The sequence below is a fragment of the Mixophyes fleayi genome, chromosome 8 (assembly GCF_038048845.1).
Source record: "Mixophyes fleayi isolate aMixFle1 chromosome 8, aMixFle1.hap1, whole genome shotgun sequence".
NCBI lineage: Eukaryota > Metazoa > Chordata > Amphibia > Anura > Limnodynastidae > Mixophyes > Mixophyes fleayi.
This window is the reverse complement of record NC_134409.1, coordinates 36,854,469-36,882,324: the sequence shown is the minus strand read 5'-3', so window position 1 is coordinate 36,882,324 and position 27,856 is coordinate 36,854,469. Positions and strand designations below refer to the sequence as shown.

General features: G+C 39.9%; 1 protein-coding gene across 2 annotated transcripts in view; it reads right to left on the bottom strand.

Annotated features, from left to right (window-relative positions):
- The window catches only part of BCAR3 (BCAR3 adaptor protein, NSP family member), an 89,470-nt gene that overhangs the window by 13,891 nt on the left and 47,723 nt on the right, over window positions 1–27,856 (bottom strand). Inside the window, exons 1-2 of one of the 2 annotated variants that reach the window (XM_075182354.1) lie at window positions 19,612–19,908; window positions 1,705–1,836 (exon numbers count right to left, since the gene is read on the bottom strand). In XM_075182354.1, the coding sequence (XP_075038455.1) occupies window positions 1,705–1,836; window positions 19,612–19,701 (222 nt within the window). In that variant the 5' untranslated portion in view covers window positions 19,702–19,908. Of the gene's footprint in view, window positions 1–1,704; window positions 1,837–19,611; window positions 19,909–27,856 lie in introns of those variants that run through there. The other variant, XM_075182353.1, reaches the window with a different exon arrangement.

The window sequence follows — 27,856 nt, the reverse complement described above, 5'->3', positions numbered from 1 at the left end:
TTTTATTTTGTTTTTCTTTCCTTAATGAATCAGGCCTACTGTGTTTTGTGAGATACAGAAAGAGACCATGGGCCTGATTCATTAAGGATCTTAACTTGAGAAACTTCTTATTTCAGTCTCCTGGACAAAACCATGTTACAATGCAAGGGGTGCAAATTAGTATTCTGTTTTGCACATAAGTTAAATACTGACTGTTTTTTCATGTAACACACAAATACTTGATAGCTTATTTGTACACTGAAATTTAAAGTTGATATTTGTGTGTTACATGAAAAAACAGGCAGTATTTAACTTATGTGCAAAACAGAATGCTAATTTGCACCCCTTGCATTGTAACATGGTTTTGTCCAGGAGACTGAAATAAGAAGTTTCTCAAGTTAAGATCCTTAATGAATCAGGCCCCATGTAACATTTGTAATCTGGGCTTGGTTTAATGTCTATATAAATGATGAGTTAAACAAGATCAGCCCCCAGTGGCCAACATTTCATGAAAAAATATAAGTGATCGTTTTACTTTGCCCAAGTATATTTTCCTTTTAATAGAAAATTACGTCAGCATATTACCCATGATGCACACACCATGTTGACCCATAACTTTTTTCACTGCAACAAATAGCAGTTTTAGACAGTATGGTTTTAGAATTGTAAATAAAAAAAAAATAATTTGCATTCTTTACATTAATGGAGCTCTATGGGTGTGAAACACAAATTTCTATAGTTTCCCCAAACATTACAAATGAAAATGGTTTAAAGATTTAGTATTTGCCTGGAACCAAATCTCCTTGGTTAATTTATTTTAGTGGGAAAAAAATAACATTGTGCTGATGATTAGGATCCTACATGGACCTTTGTAAGCCGTTTCAGCATGCTGAACTTCTATGCTATTCAGCGGTGAATCAAACGGAGACAGATGTTGAATTCTACATATCACAGCTGATCATTTTCTCAAATAAGAGAATTGAACACCGATCTATCCAGGTGTATGCAAGTATGTGGGTATACTGTGTATACTGCTCTATGGCCAGCTGCATCTGTGATACTACAATAAGGATTGCAGGGAGAATAAATGTCTTAAAACCAGCTGCGGAGGTATTTCACTTGATTCCAGGCCAAATATTACGCAGCTTGTTAAATATTGGTGACTGAGATATCAGATGGAAAGGTTATTTTGGCAAAGCTTTGTATTAGAGATGCGATTCAGGAGTATATTTACTAAACGGCGGGTTTGAAAAAGTGCAGATGTTGCCTATAGCAACAAATCAGATTCTAGCTGTCATTTTGTATAATGTACTAAATAAATGATAGCTAGAATCTGATTGGTTGCTATAGGCAACATGTAAACTTTTTCAAACCTGCAGTTTAGTAAATTTAGCCCTCGGCAAAAACCCCTGGAATAATGGGAAAGAGACTCAGTGATTTATTTGACGGTGTGTTGAGCAGATAAGAAAACTGGCCTGGTGACCTCACTGACAAGCTGCTCATACACCTTGTACACCTGCAGCTTACTGTACACTGCGTAGCACAGCAACAGGTCTAGAGAGAAGTGACTTCTTGTACAGCGTTTAACCCCATTATTGCTCTAGACTGAGGGTCTTACAAAACATCACCTCATTAAAAACTGAATGACCATCCTCACAGAATGCAGCGATCTCCAGGCTGGTTAACTCTTTCCTGTCTATGTCACAGTGCACTGATTGTTCTTACCTGGCGAGGAATCCTTCCATGGTACCAGGCGTGACTCCGTAAATCTTCACTGCTTAACTTCAGCTCCTCCTCCAGTTCCTTCTTAAGTTTGTCAGGTGTCCCTCCATCCATAATATACTGGTCCTTAGAGAACTGAAATGACACGACAGGTGAGCGTTAGCCCAGGTGAGACTATTTCCAGTGCTGAGATCACCTGGCTACCTCTAGAGCCGCACTGCAAACAGGAACTTTCATTTTGTCACTTGTCACATGCTCTGTCACCAGTCACTGGGATGGGGGTGTTGTATTTCCTAAGCCTGCCTGCCTCTGTGATCAAAGGCCGTCATGCAGGAATCGGATGCAGGGAGGCTGCACCTGGGCTCAAGTACGGCTTATTCTCAAATTTACCATCTGCCCTTTGTACTGGGTTTATGAGCCGCTGCCTACACCCACTTATCATTTAACACTTAAATGGCTAAAAATGCCATATTCAGAGCCACTAACGTACAATATTACAGGACAGTAAAAGTCTGTACATTAGACTTTCCTGCAGTGCACAGCTCTGCTCTAGTAAAGTCAAGCAGTTCTGGCTTTTCTTGTATGCTTTTCTTTTAAAAGCCTGGGTAGCATTAATCAATAGATAATACTAACAGATGTCTAAACCGTGCACGTGGCTTTGGTGCTGGATTGGGGTTTACAATGGTTTCAGAAATCTAAAAAACAATAAAAAAAAAAAAAAAATTGTCAAAAATTAATATAAATACATATGCAAACATGTTCGATGTGCTGGATTCAAACACAGAACGAGTAAAAAAAAAAATTGTAGTTTAGAAGTAAATCGGTGAGGCTTAATACCTACTGTCCTTTTTTGGCGTTTAAACCACGCTAATAGAAAAGCATATCAGATGCAAAGGAATGCATGTTGTGCCAGCATTTGTAGTTCACTGTAGGCTTCCCATTGTGTTTAACTGTAAACGCAAGACTGCCAATGGGTACAGTAGAAAAATGGTTTCTAGTGCCAGATCAGTTTACATGCAAAAAATGAAAAAGAATACATATAAAACGGATTTAAACAATGCCAGTGGGAATGAAAGTAAAACGAGACTCTTTGTGAATGTTCAACAAATACACTATTTTCTTTAACCAATTAAATATTAGAAAATATGCAATCTGATTTAGAATAGGGAATTAGTTTTATATTTCACAGGGAATTTTCAACATTTGGTTTTTCAACTACTGTCACGTCTGATGGAATTGTAGTTTAGAATCAACCTATACAATAAATAAAAAGGAATGGTTGACTTCTCTCTGTCTTTTTTTTCTAGAAGGCAATGGTGTGCGAAATAGCAAGTTCATAAGTTCACTTAATATAGCCGTGTCACTGGCTGACCACTGGTTATTTTCTCTCTTCGTATGCTGATATTGTGTTGCAACAAGAAGAAACCCAACAGAAGATCTCCAGGACAGCTGCAGACCAAATTGGCTCTAAAACGTGCTCAGCACATTTTGCAGAGAAGATGCATGTTATTAGAGCCAATATGAAGAACAGACTTCACAAAACAGAGAAACATCACAAGAGTGACAGAGAATCTTCAGCACACCACTAACTCACTTGACGTTGCTGTGTCAGTCACAGGGTGACCAGGTGGGTGGGCTAACAGCGAGAGACACTCTTTTCAAGGACAAGTGTTGGCTAACAATATAAACTGAGTAGACTGCACAAGTGAACTTTTTGAAAAGTTATTTCCGCAGAACCATTTGTTATTATAAAATATTTAGCTGGCATGTTGTCGATAAATAATAATAATAATAATAATAATAATAATAATAATAATAATAATATTATCAACAACAGTAATAATAATAACAACAACAATAATAATAATAATAATAATAATAATAATAAAAAGAATAGTCCAGTATCTGTAAGATGCTTTGTTAAAAAAAAAAATAAAAAAAAAATCACTGATTTCTGCTTGTACTTCTATGGAGGTAGGAGCAAATATCAGCTATGTTTAAGTACAATAACATCCCACAGAGTCTCATCACTCTATGGGGCATATTTAATAAAGCACGATAGTGCTTTTAACGGGTAATTAAGGTCCCACAGTGCCCTCCGCAAATTTATTAAGGGGGCATCGCAGCAGATATCATGGATATCTGCTGCTTTGCATTCCTCTTCGTTTTTGGGAGCAGTCACCATTCAACAGAATGGTGACTGCTCCTGGCCGCAATCTAACAAGTCCCGAAAAAACATTTTTTTCAGGAACTTGTCATGTTAATGTACGCCAGCTGAAGCTGGCGTACATCATCCGACTTGAGGAAATCTAATGCTGTCAGCTCTGCTCCGGAGAGCAGAGCTGGACAGCGCATGTGTGGAGGGATCACATGATCCCTCCCTGTCACTCACAGCTCTCTCTCTGCAACTATCGTTGCAGAGACAGAGAGGGGATCTGTGTGCGCATGTCCAGTTCTTGGAACTGGACATGCGCAACTGAAGAGTAAGGAGAAGACCCGAAGACAGCGCTTCCGAAGAGGCAGGGGTAAGTATGATTTTTTTTTCCACAGAAACAGCAGATTATCGGGACTGCTGTTTCTGTACTCCGGTTTTGATAAATTTGAGAAATGAATCAATACTTATCCGTCCGATAAGGATTGATAACCATTTCTCAATTTCAACTATAAATGATAAATGTGCCCCTTAGCTGTGTCAGGAATTCACAGGTAATTCAATTTCCCCCTTAGATTGGCATCTATGAAAATATTTTTCCAAGGTTGTCTGCGCGGACTGATGAATAAATTGAAAATAAAAACCTGATCATGTTGGATAAGTCTTATCTAACATGTGTTTGACAAGAGTCCTATAGCACCTGCACATCGGTGTGTCCCCACTTTTGAAGTGGGCGGGGATAGAACCACCTGTAGCCAATCAGAACATCAGAATGTTCACAGCATCACTAGAGGAAAGCACTAATCTATCAGGAAGCAGTGACCTGTTCACTCAAGTATTGTTTGAAAGGAGGACAGAGCTACATGTGAAAGGGATGTATCATAATATGAGGAATGGAATGGGAGATGTCACAGAACAAGTTATGCTGGTCACTCACACTGTTTTATTACACGCAGTAGCTGACAACTGGCCTTATATCTCTGCATGTAGAGCCCCAGAATGGCTGATCATCATCATCACCACCACCACCATCAGGCTGATGCCCGATAATGATCTTTTCAAAAGCAAGAGGATCATTATCAAGCATGATGTTAATGTGGTCAGAAGAGGACTAAGATCTGCGGTGTGGTCTACATCTTCTGTCTGGGCCAACAGGCTAGAAATAATCTGAATGTTTGGTCCAAGCACTCAACGACCAGATCAAGTCCTATTCGGTCACACATGGGCCATTGATACAGTAACTCTGTTCTCAGGCCAAGCGACAGGATCGCAGCTTGTGGGGCCAGTTTTAAATGTTGGAGGACCCTGCTCTATCCACCACAACTTATCTTAAGGGAAACCTTCAGTAAAGGCAATTAAAAATTACTGGGATCCATTTCAATATTTTGAAGACCCCCATCACCCTGTCACTCCCCATTAATGAACTCGCCCACCCACCCACCGACACATGCTACACCCCAAACCAGTACCCAACACTACAATACACTAAGTACAGTTGACCGACCCAAGTGTCATAACTATATATGGACTATGGGCCCGATTTATTAAGGATCTTAACTTGAGAAACTTCTTATTTCAGTCTCCTGGACAAAACCATGTTACAATGCAAGGGGTGCAAATTAGTATTCTGTTTTGCACATAAGTTAAATACAGACTGAAATAAGAAGTTTCTCAAGTTAAGATTCTTAATGAATCTGACCCTATATTCCTTAATGTGAAGCCAGATAGACAGAGCATTACAGGCTCAGGGTCCAACAAGCATGCATAGGCTGCTATAGCAATAGTTTCTCCAGCAATATTACCACAATAGGATTGAATTATTTTTTATTCGTATTTACCAGAATGCCTTTCTCCCCTTTGTGTAGCATGACATGGCCATTGGAAAAATAAATGTCAGCAATCAAAAGGGAGGAGACAGAGAAATACCTCTAAAAAGTCTGGATTTCTAGAACAGAATACTAGCACCAAGTACGAGTACTTTTCATGTAACATAGAATGAAAAAAATGTTAATTCAGGGTGACAGGTTCATTTTAATCCTCCTATTAACTAATCACTCATGTACCAGCTACCACTGTGGGACATAAAAGACACAAAGGGTTCTTTAGAAAATGGCTAAGAATATGGAAAATGTCATGAGAGGATTGTACAGCTTATATTACATTATTACAATAAGCCCCATCTAAAACCATGAGATTTCTCCCAATTAAGGGAAAATCATAAATAAAATAAAATGTGCTCCTGTATTGAAGAACTGTAACATCTATATATAATATGACTACATGTGAACATCCCAATAGTTGGTCAGAATCTGTACACAAACTTTTTTAAAACTTAGAATTCTAATTTTGTTATTAGATAAATGTGATGCGGCCCACGCACTATTACCATTACTATGGTAATACTGCGCATTATTACTGTTAGTACAGTAATTTCAACGCTGATTTTTGCTCGCAGCTCTGTGAGTCTTAGATTTGGGAAAGGTATGAAAACTGGGCACAGGTGCATGTGGGTATGTGAGTGTGTGCACGTGTGGGTATGTGAGTGTGCGCGGGTGTGGGTATGTGAGTGTGCGCGGGTGTGGGGTAGGAGGTATATTTAGCCAAATCAAAGGCTTGTTTACAGAGCATCGACTGACAACCAAGGTAAAATTAAGTAAAGAATATAAATAAAGGATAAGTATTTACCAACAAGGATGGGGGAATGGAAACAAATTGTAAATAAATGTAATTTTATGGGGGGGGTTCATGTGATCATATAGCTCTTATGCTGGTTATGGAGTTATATGTTGTGGTCATGCTGTGCACATCAATTCCTTTCTGATGCAATCCCATGCATGTACTTTATTCATGTGCACACGGTATCTCCATTCTTGCTGTGCAATTATATGGGGCTATTTAAGAAGCGGTGAAGAGCAAAAATGTTGGTTTAAACAAGGGGAAATGGCTCTACACTGCTTTTTATTTATCTAAGGATTAACGTGGGAGAAATCAAACATTTTTCCAGCATTCATCATCACCATTTATTTATATAGCACCACTAATTCTGCAGCGCTGTACAGAGAACTCACTCACATCAGTCCCTGCCCCATTGGAGCTTACAGTCTAAATTCCATAAAATACACACACATACAGAGAGAGAGACTATGGTGAATTTGTTAGCAGCTAATTAACCTACTAGTATGTTTTTGGAGTGTGAGAGGAAACCAGAGCACCCAGAGAAAACCCACGCAAACACGGGGAGAACATACAAACTCTTCACAGATAAGGCCATGGTCGGGAATTGAACTCATGACACCAGTGCTGTAAGACAGAAGTGCTAACCACTGAGCCACAGTACATTAACCACTGAGCCAACGTGCATTAACCTAATTATTGGAGCTTAACGCTGTCCCCATAAGCCTCAACAGCATTTGATAATTTATTGAGCTGTGAAAACCCAAGCAATGCTACCTCAGCATTACATTACTGGTATCCAGCTGTAGACACTCACTGGGATAACACTATGAACACAGCACTTTTATCCATTTGCTGGCAGCGTTGAGCTGCTGGTGAAGAGGTAAAATATTTCATTGATAGGGTGGCCAATGCCGGGACTCCCAGAACAGTCACTAACTTACAGCCATGCTTCCTTATATACCACCACGATTTGCAGCGATAAATATGGATGGCTACTCTGCTGGGGTCAGAAATAGACCCCTATGGATGTACTTTTTCCCCAGTGACTCTGCACTAGGTAGATCCATATGGAAGAAGCTGGACAGCAGATTCAATGGAGAAATGTGATAAATAAGTATTATTTAAGACACCAGTGCACTTTAATGGAGGGAAAGGACAGTCTACTATAAGAATGTTATGGAAAGAAAGTTAACTTTTAAACTTACAGAAACTGGCTGGTCCTGAACCTGCATCTTCATTTATACACATTACTGTCTAGTTCATAAACATGCTGGCACAGCTCCCTGGAATTAACTTGTTTTAGGTTACAAAGACTTTTATTGTGTCCATCATTCTGGCATAATAACATAACAGACTTAAATTGCTCTTAAGCGTTTAACTTTGAAGACTGAAATATTTAATAGAATGGATTTGCCTAGACTTTAGAAAAAGAGAAATACTTTTAGCATACATGAAATATATAGTTCTATATCCAATCGGGGAGAGCAGAATAAGGGGATGAAGTACAGCCCAATCTTCAGGCTTATGCTGGACAAATAAACAATGCAAAATCCTCTCTGGCAGTGCCGTGTGCCTATGTCTAGATCTTCTCCTAAGCATCACAGAGATGGCGGTGACTGGCAGACTGCAGGTGTTGGACAAGGGGCACTTGCACAGCTAGATTTATGGTGACATGCAAGAAACATTACAAGAATCAATCATTTTTTTTCATGGAGATTATCGAAATGAGAAGAAAAAAAAAAAAAGACTCTTGTCCAACCGATATGTATTGATGAACTTTGTTTTCTAGAGATGTATGTTTTGACATCACCATTTTCCCATGTTGCATACATGTCCAGATTTCTTCTGCACAGTAAAATGCCTCATTTTCTATACCAATATAAATTATTAGTGAGCCCATCATCTGGAATAGACCACCTAGAAAAATGCATATTTGTCATTCTAGGGCACGAGTGTTCTTACTCAGAAGAGTTTAAAGGTTCTCAGACTCATCGCAGCTGATGGTGACTCAGATACTGTGATGTCCTGCCAATTAGTCAACAGTAATAGACCCCATTCTTCAGTTAGATTGGAAACTTTATTTACTGATTCAGATTTAGAATGTGCAATATATTCCAAATACCATATCGTGAGGACTACATTCCCCTTTCTGTCTGTCTGTCTGTCTGTCTGTATGTATGTATATATATATATATATATATATATATATATATATATATATATATATATTTATATTTATTTTTTTGACGGGCAAAGTTGATAGGAGCTGGAAGCCACATTGTAATCAACTAGAAGATCTGTGTGGATTATTGCTGTCATTATACTGCTCAGTTACAAGCTTACTTGTAGTGCCCGAGTACAGGTGTCATTCATTATGTCTATCTCCAATTATAGCATTATACTAGCAGTATAGTAATTACTTGTGTTACTTCAGGGTTCAATATTCAAAGATACTATTACGCTACTAATCAAGCCTCACTGATACACTGGATATTGCTCTACCCTTTAATGAACATTCTGTTACAGCATTTGCCCAGGTCATGCTCTACATTCCAGTGTGTAAAACATTGATTGAATGGGCATCCATGTAAATGGCATTACACCTGCTATGGAGTTGCTTATTTTTCTATTGCCATTAATAAGTAGCATAAACCTTTATCATGGTTTCAGTGAGGATGTCTATGTAAGTGCTTCACATGCTGAGCAATAAACGGTTATCCTGCACTGATGAACCCCAAACACTGTGAAACAGGCTCCGTGGAGGAGGGAGGAGTGGTCAAATCTTTTGATGGTTATGACTAAAAGGGCCTATTTATGATCCAGCCCACCCCTATATAAATAGTGGAGCTTCCAGTTCCACTTCATATACAAAATAAAGTTTTAAAAAACACATTGAAATAATTATTTGTTTTCAAAATTATTAAGGAAAGAAAACCCTAAGACTTGTTTTCCTGTCTTAAATAGGCTCTAAAGTCTTTATGTGCACTTTACATGTGTGTAATAATATCTATAATATAAATGTCTAGTGGCGTGTGTTAGTCTGTGTGTGTGTGTGTGTGTGGAAAAAATAAAACCAAGCTGCAGCGCCACCTGCTGGGCGGAGTTATACACTGACCTACTAAATTCTTAGTGTGTGTGGAAAAAAAAATTCAGAAAGGGCTGAAATTTGGTATACTAAGATGTTTTCAATTTGTTAATTTAATTTGTTAATTGTTAAAAGTGTTTATAAAGATTTAAAAAATATATATATATATTTCTTGAAGGAGAAGTGACAGTGGGGAGTGGTTGGTGGTTGCCGGGGGTGACAGAGTGAGAGGAGTGTGATACTCAGGACCGCTGAGAGAGATCCCTGTGTCTGGATAGACATCTGGATAGATGTGGCGATGAAAATGAAGGATAAGGTGATGGAGAAGAATGATGAGGTGGTGACATGTGGACAAAACCACGTTAAAAAACGGCGCTTGCGTCGGGAAGTAACACTCTTCCCCTGAGGAGGCCTGGGCTATGGCCCAAATGCATGACAAGAACCTTTTTAACACCTTAAGTAGCTTGATTTGACTATAATGCATGAGTATCATGCACGGGTTATATATACACACATCTGTGTGTATGTTCTCCCTGTGTTTGCGTGGGTTTCCTCTGGGTGCTCCGGTTTCCTCCCACACTCCAAAAACATACTGGTAGGTTAATTGGCTGCTAACAAAATGACCCTAGTCTCTCTCTCTGTCTGTGTGTGTATGTTAGGGAATTTAGACTGTAAGCCCCAATGGGGCAGGGACTGATGTGAAGGAGTTCTCTGTACAGTGCTTCGGTATCAGTGGCGCTATATAAATAAATGGTGAGGATGATGATATACACACCTATATACATATATACACACACATTGCTGGCAACAGCAATTCAGAAAGAGGACAAAGTGGGCTCAAAGTATACATGGGAATATTTGCTTTAAATATATCAAGGTTATAGATCTCTGAGACAGTTTCTGCATTGCTACTACACAGGATCCAAATTCTGTGTACAGTATATCCTACAGTGTAATTTAATTTCCTCCAAAGCCCAGTGAATGACTCTCACAATAGCCGCGAGGTCTCACGCTTCCTCTGTGTGTGTAAACTGATGCCCTACAGAGATTCAGCTCATCGTCCCACCTCTGTATTGCGAACTATCCCTCTGGGCTTGATGTCAATATAAGAACGATAGCACGTTCTTCTAAAGACATGTGGTTTCCCGTAGCATATAATGTGATTATTAGATACTTACTGTATTATCAATTGCAGAGATGTTGTATCCTTATCACTTAGCATCTTCAGAAGAAAACTGTGGTGTGAGAACCCGCCGGCTGGGTAATGTCCAACCTCTCCTAAAAAAACATTATACAGCCGGCGGGTCCTCGCATTGCCCCCTTAATAGCAGAAATGTAACGGTCGGCCTTTGAATTGACGTCAATGTCAGTGTATATCCTTGCCTGGATTGTTGCCTGTCTCGGTTTCATCAAGTCTGTATTTGCCGCACGTCGTAAATTACAGCATTCGCTATATTCATGACGGTAAATCTGCTGCCAGAATTTATTTAGTCGCAAACTCGTACCTCATCCAACATTCACACCACTGCAACATTAAATAGTTCTGGTCTCTCTTGGGTCTGATGTACAGACATTTAAAAACAAGTAAATGTCCATCTTTAGCCATTTGAAATGTTGGGGGATATACTATACTAATACCAATGTTCTGTCATTACAATAAACTAAATCTTACCAATAATTTTACTTATACAGAGTAACGATCAGCTCATATTGTTTCCATTCACGGCAAAAAATGATGGTGCATTCACTTAATTCAATGTTCATTTACTGCATGAGTATTTCTCTCTTTATTGCTGCTGTAAAATCCAACAAGTCAGTGACACAAAAGACAAGAGTAGTATTTCTTAGGAACGCTCCTCCATTGTCTACTACAGGGCTCTGTGTGACTGAGAACAGAGAGAGCAGTGGGCTCCAGACAAGGAAAGTTTCACATTCTTACTGCTGGCGGCTTAAATGATGAGAAAGTTTTAGGAATGTTGAAAGTGTCCTGAAAAGTCAAAAGATCTCAGCTGTGCCTCTCCAACTAAAACAACATCTAGACCAGGGTCTGGTCACACACACACATATATATACACACACACACATATACACACACACACACACACACACATATATACACACACACACACATATATACACACACACACACACACACATATATACACACACACACACACACACATATATACACACACACACAATGTCCGGTTGTTATTTCAAGTTCCAAAACTAGATTGGTCCAGCTGTATCCTGCTAGAGATTCCTATTTAGACCAACAAGCATTCCGCATAATAACCTACGGCCTATCTAAAAGACAAACTGTCCTTTGTCCTGTATACCTGAAAATATGAAATTCCCCTACAGTAATATGTCATTGTATGACTGACGTGATCTTTGTCACCTAGTAACTACTATCAAATGAGTATGGTTACATAATACCTTGCAAATATAGGTGTGTAAATAGAATTTTGGGGCAAAACTGAAGGGACACCCTTAGACGACACTCCCCTCACTCACCTCGCCAGGCTGGTTGCTGCATCTACACTACCTGTTCACAGAGGAAGTCACTACCAGTAATTCCTTCCCCTATGAGCAGAATTTAGGGTGGAGGCCTAGAATACAGACTCACGGGCACAGCATTTTTTAGCTTTAAATGTAGCAGGGTGGCAACTACAGGGGGCCTGGAACAGCAAGGGGGGCAACTACAGGGGGCCTGGAGCAGCAAGGGGGGCAACTACAGGGGACCTGGAGCAGCAAGGGGGGCAACTACAGGGGGCCTGGAGCAGCAAGGGGGGCAACTACAGGGGACCTGGAGCAGCAAGGGGTCAACTACAGGGGGCCTGGAGCAGCAAGGGGTCAACTACAGGGGGCCTGGAGCAGCAAGGGGTCAACTACAGGGGGGCTGGAGCAGCAAGGGGGGCAACTACAGGGGGCCTGGCGGCTGAGGGTCTTTGATGGGCCCCTTCAGCTGCTAGGCCCCATTGCAGCTACTACTCTGGTATTTATGCCCATTATTACATATACACAACAAAATGATTATTGCAGCTCAGATGCAGGTTATGGGACATTATACATTTGTTTTTTCTACAAGACATATACTTTATAGGAGCCTTGGAGCTCTGGTTACACTTTTCCAGCAGAGGTATAGTAACATTCATATCATTCAATGAGGAAAGTACGTGACCGATTGCCAGCACAGATTATATGTCCGAGAGATCAGCTAAATGCTTCCTATAGACCATCCGAGACATTGAGAATCGGGACAACATGCCCACGTCCCCTTAAACGCCGGCTTTTAGGTGACAGTCCGCCCATTCTGCAGAAGCCCCACCCACATTGAGGTCCATGATTCAGGACAGTCCCACCAAGATCAGGACAGTTGGGAGGTTTTCTATACACAGCAGTTGCAACAATGTCATCTGCACTAAAATAGGCCAATATAAGGATGCTTAAAACACTGAAAAATCAAAATGATTCATAAATTTAAATTTTTTTTTTTTACTAGATTTAATTTTATACAGCATATTTAAAAATAATATCTGATGCTACCACGCAGTGTCCACATATCTGTCAACAGGGCACAGATCAGGAATTAGCTGGGGGAGGGGGTGTCGCATGCAGCCCTAGAGCCGCCCGTTGCCCATCACTGTATTATAATGTCCTTCAGCAGGTCGAGTATTTTACATTTTTCATGTCCATAATCCAGCCACAACATTAATAACATTTAATCTACATTTTCTCAGATGTTGACCTCTGCAGTTTAAAGGCAAATGGCATGGGAAACTGCAGGGTATGTTCAACTTTATACAAAGAGAGATGAAATCACTGTACATCGTAATTAAACTTCCTTACTGAGTGGGAGGTGGCTGTCAGAATATTTCAGCTTGATATTCCTAAAGTAGAACTACTAAAGTACAGCTCCCACAATGGCTCCTATTGTTGCACATTTCAGCTTATTTTAAGAGGAAAAAGATGGTGGAATAGTGCAGAAACATGATTTACTTTATCGGATTTTGGGGGGCATTCCTTGCTATGCGCACAGCAATTTACAGTCTGCAAAAGGACTTCAGTTATACGCCAGCTTAGAGCTGGCGGTCTTCAGGTCTCATCCTTTGCTTTTAAGTGGGACATCTCCTGTGGGTGGAAGGTATGCGGCTAGCTTAATGTACCCCGGTAGACTATCCTGGAGCACCATTTGAAAACCAGGGTATTTCTGCTGTGCTTTGTCAGCGCTTGGCTAAGTGACCTGCAGCGATTTTTACCTAAGGAGCAGCAGCCGAAGGATAGAAACTTAGGCCCTCTTAGAGGGAAAAAAGTGGACTGTGACAATGTATCAGGTCTCAAACACACAAGGCACCTTTACATGTAGAGTCCTCAGAAAATCGGGATCATTAATCCCTTCAATAGATGCTTGTTCTGTACACATTTACATTCAAGGTGCGCACAGACAGCACTTACCGGAAAGGTGAACTCATTTTCGGTGCGTTCACAATGTGTGTGAAAGCAAAAGGCCTCGTACACACAGACACCTCCACACCTCCGCTGTGTTCTCCCCTTGATAAACATAACTGGCAGTTCAAATTGGGTTCATGTAACCCTATACACAATACACCATACAGTGTTAACTGCAAATCTTCTTGTGGCGCATTCTTTATAGGGTTTAATGAACCCTACTGGATGTATTGGTTAAGCGTTGACCAAGTGATGACCGTGAGCACACCATGGGTGCATGGAAAGCACCAGCATTTACAGCCTCTAACATCTAATTAATATGTTAATATAATAAAAAGAAAATAAATTTAAAAAAAAAGCAGTAAAATGTATGTTGGAAAGTGATATTTTACTTTTTCATTAAATAATTTAATTTTATAAACCCCATTATGCACTGGCCGCTTTTCAGGCACTAAAGATGCAGAGGGGAGTAGACTGCCCAGAAAATTTGTGACTATAACCCTTGGTGTGCTCTTACAAACCCTTGAACCTACTGTGCGGTCTATTTGTGATCGGGCAGTGGTAAGTGTCATTACGTATCGCTGCAAATGTATTTACCGTGACGGGGCTGGAGTTTGTATGTTCTCCCCGTGTATGCATGGGTTTCCTCCGGGTGCTCCAGTTTAATTGGCTGCTATCAAATTGACCCTAGTCTCTCTCTCTCTCTGTCTGTCTGTCTGTGTGTATGTGTGTTAGGAAATTTACACTGTAAGCCCCAATGGGGCAGGGGCCGAGTGAGTTCTCTGTACAGCTCTGTGGAATTAGTGGCGCTATATAAATAAATGGTGATGATGATAATAGCGCTTTGATCCATAATGGGTCCAGCAAAGCCAGGGAGGCTTCAGCTACATTCCATTGTCATCCTGCTTTTTGCAACTTAATAAACTGCCTAACACCGTTGTCCCCATAGAACTAAAGCTTCCTCAATTTGTTTAAGGCCGGAGATTTTGCCAGCATTAGCCCTTTGTGAAATAGGAAAAAGCGGTGAACGAACAGGCATTGCGTCTCTACGCCGCTTGTTAAATAGACCCTTGTATCTCAGTGTAACACACCATAGGCAACTGAAGAGTACACTTCTGTACAAGACCTACGTAGGCTGTTGTAACCCTGGGCGCTTAAACCACCGTCTGCTTTCAGGAATCAGTTGACATAACGGACAATATTACAACTAGTAAATGTGACAGTTCTACAAAGACCTAATAAACTGACTGCAACCAAATTAGTCTGTGAAGATCTTTATATGAGGATTTAAAAAAAAAAAAAAAAAAAAAAAAAAAAAAAAAGTAAGCCCACTAATATAATACCAGGCACACCTACTGCAAATAAAAATGTCCTAATATAGGATGATCTTCAGAGATATATATGGCCTGCAGTCAATCATACGCTATTATTATTGCACCTGGAAGTGGCTCTTCTATTTTGCTCCTAAATACTTGACAGATATTAATTTTCATGTGGAACGCTGCAGTATTTATAGTGTAAGTAATACAAATGCAGCACAGGGCAGGAAGGACAGTGTAACAGTCCTGCAGCAGTTTGGGTGCAGAAGGTGTGGCTGTGTGTTAGGGATCACACTTCTTCTGGACTGCAGATACAGAACTTGGAATAGAGGTCGTTACTTTATTGGTAAACTGAGAAGTGTCAGCATAGCAGACATAAGGAAGAGAAGTAAAGATATGACAGGCTGTGGCTGGGTGTGACACAAGGAGATAATAAAAGTACATAGACGCGCATAGATTTGATCAGTCTACACCAGTGTTGGCTAACCTGTGACACTCCAGGTGTTGTGAAACTACAAGTCCCAGCATGCTTTGCCAATATATAGCAGCTTATTGCTGGAAGGGTATGCTGGGACTTGTCAGAGCCGGATTTAGACATCATGGGGCCCTAGGCAAGATACTGGTTTGGGACCCCCTCCCTGAAAAAATCCATAGCACTATAGTTTTTTAGCATAACATATACCCCTATTCAGGGGCTGGCTGGCATACTTTAGCCCGGGGGGGGGCAAGCATATAGCACTGGCCCATAAGTAGTGGCCCATTTTTAAAGGGTGGGCCCTAGGCAATTGCCTAGGTTGCATAGTGGTAAATCCGGCCCTGGGACTTGTAGTTTCACAACACCTGGAGTCTCACAGGTTAGCCAACACTGGTCTACATCATAGTGTTCCATCCGGTTGGTCACTCATTGCTGCGTGTGCAGTCAAGTCCAATTCAGATCCAAACCGGAGCATTAAGAATGATGGTTTACTCTGTCCTATCATTTTCAGTCTTTTGCCTTATCTGTTTGTAAAATGTCCATAAGCGTGAGATTTCCCACATGATCCATTGCACTGAGCACGCTCCAAGATTCTGACAGGTATTTTAGACTCACAAACAAGCAATATCAATGATCATCTGTCTATACTGTTTTTTGTGTACTTACAGATGACACCGATTAGATCAAATATTAATCGTTCTATTCTGCAGTGTTTTACCGCTGAGGTCTGCTATATCTTTCAACCTTTTTTAGGATGTTTTAATCTAATTTATTTAAAAATAATACAGGAATTTTATGCAGCATTTTCTATCCTACTTGCCAGTCAATATAGTTTTAACTGGTTATTTTTGGATCTTTTTAAAAACAGTTAATTTTCTATGAATCCTCAGTATGTTAACATGACTAGTATTCTTGATGACAGGCGTCAGTCAGGTTCAACAACGGTCTGAACTGGCCACACATGTTCAGATCTATTTGGCCAATTTAGCTTCCTATTAAACGGACATGGTTAGATATGTGAATAACCAATCTTTCTGATCAAAATCTGATGTCATTTGATTATATCCAATTATAAAACTAGATGGTCAGGAGAAATATTTGTAGTGATTTCTAGTTACAACAACTTGGCACATGGCACACTTGCATGAAGTAAAGTTGTGAGGGCGGCCGGGCTACAGAGCTGCTACATGCAGCAGTTTTTCCCCAAAGCTCCGCCGGCTCTGTAACGCAGAACCAGGAAATCAATAAAGGTCACCATCTTGTAATGGAGGTCAGAGGGCATATGAGCTGGAGGACCAATCACAAACCATAATATCTTCTTTTGGTCAGTGAGAGAAACATTGAGCAATCCTCGGGGCTCCAGCTAGAGGGAGACGGGCAAGTTAGGAAAATATTTCCCTAGATGATAATTCAGCCTTAAACATAACTTATACAATGCGAACAATACGCTGTAACCCTTACTAGCACATTTATACATAAATACTAGTAACTCCGTGTGCTTATTGTCCTCATCACGCTGCACAATACCGGCGACTTAGCCTAATATAAACAGAGCAGTCAGTAGAATACTATGGGAGATAAATGACATGTAAACAATGGCCACAAAGAACAGTCTATAAATACACAATGTACAGTTCGTTCTACAGGGAAGAAAAAAAAAAAAAAAAAAAGACTGAAAGGAAACGGTCTCCGCTTTGTTGGCAAGAAACTTATTTTTGGGCTTATTCCCAGGCTGTACACGCTCATAAATACTATGTCACTCCCTCTAGGGACAAGATGGATTAGTCTAAATGGAAAGTTGCTATGGGAATCTCAGAGCTATTTTAGGTGTAAGTGCAAAAAAAAACCCAAAAACACAAAGAAACTAATTTACTAAAAACAAATGTTGAAATTAGAAAGAAAAAGAAACAATATAGTGCTTAGAAGAGTTTCCACTATACATGATGGGTATCTTTATTCACAAAATTTTTTTACTTTCAGGGAAGAGAGGAAAGGGGGCATAGCTGAATCTTAAGTGCATAGAGCTTATTTAATAACATGTTGTAATGTGCAATAAACCACATTATACCACAGTTATGTTTCAGGCACAGGTAGCAAAGTGAAAGCCAACCTCTGATTTGTTGATATTGGTAACAGCACAATTTGCAGTTTTCACCATGTTACTAATAAGGATTTCAGTGATGTTATCTCCAGAATAGTCAGTTCAAGCACTAGCACAAGGGGGAACACTTCTAAACATGTAGGGGGAAAAGGGGAGTCCAGAGGTAATGTTAAAAATTTTTTTTAATTTACTGGTAGAGTAGATTGTCAACATATGTAAAGGATTTTAAACAGATTTAGACCAAACAAAAGGTCTACCCTGGAAACTAAACACTTAATAAGATCATGAGATTTCTAAAAAGGACCAATTGATCTTTAATCACTCACCAATATTCTATGTTCCTATAAAAAAATAGATGATGATTGTATAGTCTATTAATATACAATGCTATGAGAGTGGGCAATATATCTTATATTAGGTTTTGGCGTTATACACATGGACATTATGGGGATGTCTTAGAACAGTGCACTGTCCAGAACCTGAAATCATTGATCCAATGAGGGGTCCATATACTGAGAAAGAACATGATATGGGCTAGACAGCATAGGCCTGATTCATTAAGGAAAGTAAGGCAAAAAAATGAGTACATTTTCTCCTGGACAAAACCATGTTACAATGCAAGGGGTGCACATAAGTTTATTAATGTGCACATAAGTTAAATACTGGCTGCCTTTTCATGTAGGACACAAATACTTGATAGCTTTATTTTTACACTGACATTTAAAGTTGTTCTAGGACATGCCCTACCCCAACTATAAATCTGTCCTAACACTTTAAATTTACCTTCCCCTCCAATGCAACATGGTTTTGCCCAGGTGCAAAGTTACTAATTTTTTTTTGCTTTACTTTCCCTTAATGAATCAGGCCCCATATGTTTCTATAGATACGCTCTATGCAGCACAGCGGACCATATTTTATGCTCTGTTATCATTCCATCAGCAATATGGTGTAAGGAGACCGCTTGTTTATGCAGTGACTAAATGTTTATTTTTACAATTTTTGACTAACAAATAACTTTTTTCATTTAAATTTACTATGATATCCATTTTTTCATAGTATGCCGAATAGTGCAACTTTGTACTCTCAGAAAAAAAGTTTAATTTGCCAACCTTCACTAAAATAACACGTGTGTGCCAAAATAAAGGCAGTTCAGATACCTCCAAATAGTAAAGTTTACCTGTATGCTTCTATATACTATAAACCCCTTTTGTGTCACAGATGAACAATCACGTCACTGATTACAAAAGGCTCAATTGCTTACCCCCAAATATCCATGGTCCACGACATTTATCTTACAGCATAGCAGACAATATATCTTGGCTCATTTTAGTTTAGGAAACACCGAATGCCACTTACTTCAGCAAACATGACTAATATTATTCTACAGAGATGTGCAAACATTGTTCCATATGTATAAAAACATAACAAAATCCTAGTAAGGATAACATTAAAATAATTCAAACAACATTAACAGCAAGTTTGCTGTCCAAACAATCCTGAGGCTAAAGAGGTTAAGGGATTACAATTCACATTATCCAATGATGTTTAACACAGCTGAGTTCCTCAATGTCAGCATTATCCCTAACGCACAGTTACCCTGAAGAAACTGACCAGCACATCATTCGCTGCCACGTGTGACCCAGCACTTACCTTGACCCCAATAACGGATTTACGTTGGTAGAAGCAGCACAGAGCTGCTGTAACGGTCTCAAAGACATTGCAAAAACAATCCTTGGACATTTTCAAATCTTTGCTGCAATAGTCACAAAAGACCAAGGAGAATAAAAGTGTGAAGTTGTATTTTCACCCACAAGGTTATGGGCTCCCTGGATGCAATGTGTCAGCTTCCACCCAGCTTCTACTTTTCCTTCCAGCGTGACATTTGTCTCTGCTTATTTGCTCAGATGGAGCAGTGTCTATGAACTCAGTGCTTTCTGGCAGGCGAAGACACAGCCTGCCATGTATAGAGTGCTAGAATTCTCATGTGATTCCTCTTACTCACCAATGAAATTCTAACCATCTGAGAAGCCCTCACCAGCTGAGCTCCCTGGGGCTTTCAGTGCTGTATACAAACCATTAAACATTCTCATGCTCCTCAATTGCATACCTCATGCACCATGCCTACATGACTCCTCTGTCAGCATCAGCAGTAGATTCTGCAGCCAGCAATCAGCGTGCCAGTAAGAGGATGCTCTACCTAGCATGAACCTTGACCCAGACTCCTCTGTGCCTTCCACAGGGTCAGGAGATGACATGTACTACAGATGATATTTTTCTCACTCACATAAGAGGGTTTTATCTGTATTAGACAGGTAATGGAAAGTACACCCCATCTTATTTGCCTTTAATTAAGAGGTCCACAGCTAAGATGCAAGCTAGTGGTGACAGATGAAAGCATCTAATGTAATCCTACTACAATTTGCAATGGGGCTTAAAATCCCCAGTGTTTAATTAGCTGGCCAAGTCCCAAACAGTAACCCTCGGTCTCAGCAAAGTGCTAGACACACTTATTAAACAAATCATGTCATTGTGTTTTACACATAAAAGTTTTTCAATTTGTACAGGGGCTCCAAAAAGTAGTCCGTGCTTCGGCATTTTTCACAATCTATTTTCTTACATCATGGACTCAAGATGGATCTATATTTGTAATTGTTACCAGTGATGAGCACAAAGTGTGCTGTAATGTAAAACAATAACAAAACAAGAAACAATTATAAAGTGTTTTTCTTAAATAAAATTACAAAATTTGGGGCAGCACAGTGGCTAAGTGGTTAGTGTGAAGGGGCAGGGACTGATGTGAGCAAGTTCTCTGTACAGCGCTGCAGAATCAGCGGCGCTATATAAATAAATGGTGATGATGATATACACATACATACTACATATACACATATACATACATACATACATATGATAGTTAGAATAAATGTCCTACCTTGTAATATTTTTTCAACTTTCAGGATCTATCTCACTGGGACATTTTTTGTAGAACAGTTTTGTGCTTGCCTGCTCCTTCTGTCCTTCAAACATAGCTAATAAACAGGACTCATCCATTTGAGTTACTCAATTTATTTTGAATATTCCCTGATGGAATGTATCACAGCTGCTGAAGGGGAAACACACCTAGATATGAGCATTATGCCATGTAAGCATTATGTGATCACACTTGGAAAAACAAGTACTTCTTTTCCATGTATAAGCGCCCAAAGGTTCTCATCTAAACCCACTTATAATCTTGATAACTACTCATTGTAACCCCAGAACATCAGTCTTCAGTACACCTCCACCTCACACCAACACTGATCGTTATTTGACATGATATATATTGCGGATATTATACCATTTTACTAAGTAATCACTGAATGTCCTCATGAACCTATACACAAAACTATCAGCCTTTTGGTCTGGACAGCCCTGCCAACACAAGGTGGATAGATTCTCAAGCACACAACAGCCCACTTCTAAAATGTGTCAGTAGATTATGGAACCAGCAAGAGATGTAACACTAATGTGTGATGACCGGTCTGTGGTCACTCAGGTGCCCGCTCAAACAGCAGCTGGACCTCAAGAACTGCTGTACAAATGCTCAACGTGTTTCTGACAAAAAAAAAAAAAAAAGATTTTGAAATTTTTATACATGAAAAAAAACAAACAATTTTATGTATATATAATATAATATGTACACACACACCCAAAAACTATTCTTCTGGTTTTAAAAAAAAAAAATAGTGTATTTTCCCCTGTATTACCTATATGGATCCCTTGGATGGTGAGGTTTTGATATTTGACAGCAACTTTCCAGCGGTGATGGATAGAATAAAATTGGAAGCACCAGACTCCTCCTCACACATCTTCGGGTTTCCATACCAGCCCTGCAGAGCAGAGAAGGAAGAGGGCCTACGAGGAGACAGACTCCCTGTGCTCTCACCAACCAATGCTGCTTTCAAGGATGGGCTAAGCGTGCATGTTTTACTAGATGTCACCACATATATTAATACGTAAGTGGCTACTTTTTTACTAAAATAAATGCTTTCTGAAACTACAACACAAACTAAACCATTACACACCCATTTTTTGCCTCCCTTCCTCAAAACTGCCCTTAGATTCTGCAATTCCTCCCAAATTATGCACCTGTATCTATAATTTATGATAAAAATTGCTTTTCATTAAAATGGTCCTGACATCCATTGTAGGAATTCAGTCAGCCTTCCTCTAACCCTTCCTGGTGTACAACTTAGGAGCACTTGACCTTTAGATTTTGTCAGAAGAATACCTTGTGCCCTTCCCTCCATCAGTGCCCTCCCTCTGAGGGATATTGCTATTTATAGTGCTGAATCAGGCACAGTCACAACCAGGGAAAGGTAATCCATGGCTCTAATTGTTCTAACAGTTCTACAGGTTCTGTGTTGTCCCGCAAGATTCTGTCCTCCTGGGTAGGATGGGACTTCTAATTTTATAATAACTGAAAACCCGCAGGTTACCAACATTTGTTTTAAGCTGGTACGACATCACCAAAATTTTGCCTAGCATTACCCCAGTCCTGTATAGTAAGTGGTTGCCTGGCAATGTATATACTCCATTACCGGAGAGAGAGCCTTTATCATACAATACAGGAGGGAGGAGAAGAACATGTCATTTCAATGTATACTTGCCAACTTATGGCAAGTATGATCTGGGAGCCTGCTGAGGAAGGCGGGCATGCAGGGGGCGGGGCCCCGGTAATCGTGTCATTTTGGCCCTGCCCCATGACGCAAAACGCGTCATTTTACAGTGGGGGCGGGGCCAAACACCGCGATTCCCAGTGAATTGCGGCGTTTTGGACCTAATTCTGCCCACTTCTGGGCAGATCCTGGAGATTGCCATACTCTCCCGGGAGTCCGGGAGAAATGCGGGAGTCTCCCGGACATTCCGGGAGCGTTGGCAAGTATGTTTCAATGTCTGTCCTACGTCATTTGCAGGGAATGCAGTTTTACTTCTTGGATTAAATGTAGTGCGACTGCATTTTCTTCTGTCCTTCCTCTATCTCAACGAAAACTGGAATCTGCATCGATGGATTAAAGCCCCTTCCTGTGCTTGTACACCTAGTCTACACTTCTGGAAGGTGGATCCAAGCATCTACTACTCTTTTAGCAAAACTATGTTTTCTAACCTTACTCCTGAATTTCCCGGTATAGATTCTGTTTCCCATCCACTATGTAGAGTATTCCTCGCCGCAATCACACGCAAAGCCAACATTAAGAGATCTCATGCTGGCAGCGGAAATACAATGTTCTTTCTAATCATCCCCTCTCTCACCAGTCTATTTCTCTTGTGTACAGAACTTATTATGAGAGAAAGGAATGTTTACTGATTAAAATGGAGGCAAGTCATAATCACAGTCATTGACTACATTTATGTGGTTGAAAATTAAGTGTCATGGGACTGTTTTCATGGAGTGTCATTTCTAAGGATATCATTAGCCTGGGAAATGTTGAACAACATCACTTAAACAGCCTGCCTGCTGCCAAAATGATACATGGAAACTTCTGTCTTCAGGAATCCATGTGAACAACAGTCCCAGAGATGATTAAACACATGTACTACAACAATGATCCCAGCGAGAATGTTTCTAGTTACAATTATAAGTCACCAAGCCATGTCCCATTACTGTAACCATGAACAACGCAAAAGGGACACTTGTGTTACTTAAATGTTTAAGTACATAATCTGAAATAATAATAATAATAATAATAATAATAATAATAATAATAATAATAATAATAATGGGTGGTGTTGCTATTAGTGTCTATTGTAAATTCTCAAGAGAGTATAGCAAATCTTATATATGTTCACAAGATACACTATATGGACAAAAGTATTTGGATGCTTGACCATTACACCAACAGGGACTGTAATGACGTTGTATTCAAATATATATACTTTAATATGGAGTTAATCTCCCTTTTGCAGTGATAACAGCTTCCACTCTTCTTGGAAGAGTTTCCACAAGATGTTGGAGTGTTTCTGTGGGAATTTGTGCCCATTCATTCTGTAGAACATTTATGATGTCGGACGAGAGGGCCTGGCTCGTAATCTCCGTTCCAGTTCATCCATAAGGTGTTCGATGGGGTTGAGATCTGGGCTCTGTGCGGCCAGTCAAGTTCTTCCACATTAAACCATGTCTTTGTAGTCCTTGCTTTGTGCACTGGGGCATAGTCATGTTGGAATAGAAAAGGGTCTTCCCCAAACTGTTGACACAAAGTTGGAAGCGTAGCATTGTCCAAAATGACTTGGTCTGCTGAAGCAATAAGATTGCCCTTCACTGGAGATAAGGAGCCTAGCCCAAACCCTGAAAAACAGCCCCATACCATTATCCCTCCTCCACCAAACTTCACAGTTGGCATAATGCAGTCAGGCAGGTAACGTTCACCTGGCATCCGCCAAACCCAGACTAGTCCATCTGACTGCCAAACAGAGAAGCGCGATTCATCACTTCACAGAACACGCTTCCACTGCTCCACAGTCCAGCGTCGGTGTGCTTTACACCACTCCATCTAACGCGTGACATTAGTCTTGGTGATGTGAGGCTTGCATGCAGCTGCTTGGCCATGGAAACCAATTCCATTAAGCTCCTGTCATGCAGTTTTTGTGCTTACATTAATGCCAGTGGAAGTTCGGATCTCTTCATCTATGGAATCAGCAGAGCGTTGGTGACTTTTACGCACCATGTGCCTTAGTAGTCATTGACCCCGCTCTGTGATTTTACATGGTCTTCTGCTTCATGGTTGAGCTGCTGTTGTTCCTAAACGCTTCCACTTGTTAATATCACTTACAGTTGACCGTGGAATATCCAGCAGGGATGAAATTTCACGAAGTCTTATTACAAAGGTGGCATCCTATCACTGTACCACGTTTTAAGTCACTGAACTCTTCAGAACAACCAAAATGTTTGCAGATGGAGACTGCATGACTAGGTGCTTGATTTTATACACCTCTGGCAATGGGTCCGATTGAAACAGCTCAATTCAATAATTAACCTGTGGCCAAATACTTTTGTCCATATAGTGTACGTACTTCACCCCCTATGATAATGCTCAACGCCATCACTTTTAACTGAAAACACTTTAAATGATGCTATTTATCAGAGGTGAATGTGAATGGTCGCATTAGAAATCAGTGCCTCATTTTGGTCTTCAGCTAGTATCACTGGTTCCTAAAGTGACCCACATATTGGCAGATTTGATTGTAACTATTAATTGCTGTGGACCATAATGGACCAAATTGAGCAGATTCTGATGATCAGTTCCTGGTCCAAAAAAGCAGATCTGAAAATAAAAAGGCAAATTCCTGTTTCCTTTTCACACGCAGATTGATGGGGATGATCAGCCCAGCGCAGCGCAGATTTGTATATACATTCAAAGTATATTTTGACTGATAGTATATGGAGTTTATCACATTTACAAGAATCTATGAGATATAATAATGTAAAATTTTTCACTGATGAGATCGTTTATGCAAAAGATCTTTTCGTTCTTTTCTTTATAAAAGAAATTACTTTTGGTTTCCTTGTTTACGGTTTTTATTACAGGACAGATAAAGGTTAGATAAGAGGCGACATGCTTGGCAATGGCTAGATTCACCTTTATAATATAATTCCTGGAAAAGGGCGGTGACTAATGGTAAGACTATAGAGGCAGATGTGTGGGAGAGATTCTTGTGCTACCAGGTATACTGCTCAGTTACATGCAGGTCCTGAAGTCACAACTGCATCAACTATAAACATGTGACAGGTCCAATCTGTACTACCCAGCAGGATGGATCAAACTGCGGTTACTATAGGTCCAACATTACGGCCATGTATGCCCCCTCCCCATTCTGTTCAGAATCATCAGAAAGCAACCCACAAAAATAAATAAAGGTAATCTAATGACCCTCCCATAACAATTTGTGCAAGATTAATTGGTTAAACAGAAATGGCCGCCTTGACTTTGTGATCTGGATATTGCTCCTTCACGTATTTAGTAACATTTCCAACAGATCCAGTTGTTAGACAGACTTCTTCATTCAGCCCACTGCCCTATGTGCAGACATCACACGGTGAGAGGAGGCCGGCCAGCGAGAACTAGTCACAAGGCTCAATACTTGTTTTGTGCATTTAATTAGCCACATATAAATCCATGACCATTAACTTTATAGTATGCAAACAGATGGAGAAGGAACATGTGGACAGCACGTTGGCTTAGTGGTTAGCACTTCTTCCTCACAGCACTAGGGTCATGAGTTCGATTCCCGACCATGGCTTATCTGTGTGGAGTTTGTATGTTCTCCCCGTGTTTGCGTGGGTTTCCTCCGAGTGCTCCGGTTTCCTCCCACACTCCAAAAACATACTAGTAGGTTAATTGGCTGCCATCAAAATTGACCCTTATCTCTCTCGGTCTGTCTGTCTGTGTGTATGTTAGGGGGCTTAGACTGTAAGCTCCAATGGGGCAGGGACTGATGTGAGTAAGTTCTCTGTACAGCGCTGTGGAATTAGTGACACTATATAAATAAATAGGTGATGATGGTGATGATTAATCACAGATGTACACAATTGTGCATGTTAAGCCATTCTTTAAAATATCACTCATTTAGAAAAATGAAAGGACTTCAAAACTCTGATATATATGCTGTACTTTCAAACATCTTTGTTCAAAACACCATCTCTGCCTCAATATATTTTTATAAAAGAATTATGCTTACATCACAGATCCATAATGCTCTAGATAGTTAATTATATGATTATTATAAATAATAATAATAATAATAATAATAATAATAATAATAATAATACATTTAGAATTTCAATGAAGCTGCTTGAAAATACAACGCAACTTCACTGATTAATGTGGGCCACATTGGCCGAGATTCTGACAGGATAACTGTACAAAGTGGCCACATGGGACAAGATATGCTTTTTTGGACTGAGTGGCCACTTCAATTTCAGCGTCACTGGGGTCTGTATTAGTACGGTCAGAAAATCCAATAATGTTCCCCTTGATTGCAGTAGATGTGGGGGTTCATGGTCATGTTGGGGCACCTCATGTGGAAATTATCTGGCTACTTATCCCAATATCCCCTGCGATATAGCGTGTGTGGCCAGCATTAGTCAGGTGACCTGTATACAGAAACACGTCGTTCACTGTATTATATTTATTATTCAACAAAGACCTGCTTAAAATTGCTCAGTATTGTAAACTTATTACGAAAAATATCTGCATTTTACAAGATGGGAGTTTTGAAAAATGCATTTTAGATGTACAGCGTTTGAAGATTTTTTTTTTTTTTTTAGTTTAATTTGGCTTATACTGAACCTATTCTATAAATCTAGTACACAAGGCATAGTGTAACCTTTGACTCTTGTCTTCTTGTTATATTTAGACTGCAAATCTGAGTTATGTGAGTGGTTTCATATAGCACCTCTGTTCCTTAACAATCCATTTGTACATCAAGCAATAACGAAGGAAAGTAACACATTAAACCACATCCCCCCATATTTGGCACTTGCCATTACAATACGTGAATACACTGCATCAGTTAATCTGTGTGACTATTTTTGATGCAATGATTCATAAGCTTGATCTGTACAATGAAGACTAAGGTCTAGATTTACTAAGCTGCGGGTTTGAAAAAGTGGGGATGTTGCCCATAGCAACCAATCAGATTCTAGCTGTCATTTCATAGAAAGTACTAAATAAATGAAAGCTAGAATCTGATTGGTTGCTATAGGCAACATTCCCACTTTTTCAATCCCGCAGCTTAGTAAATCTAGCCCTAACTCTTTAGCAGATGCGAGACCACTGCACATATTTCCCTGAAAATACTGAAACTATCTTAAGCACTGGTGCTGCAGTTCAATGACAGCTATAATCTACAAGACATT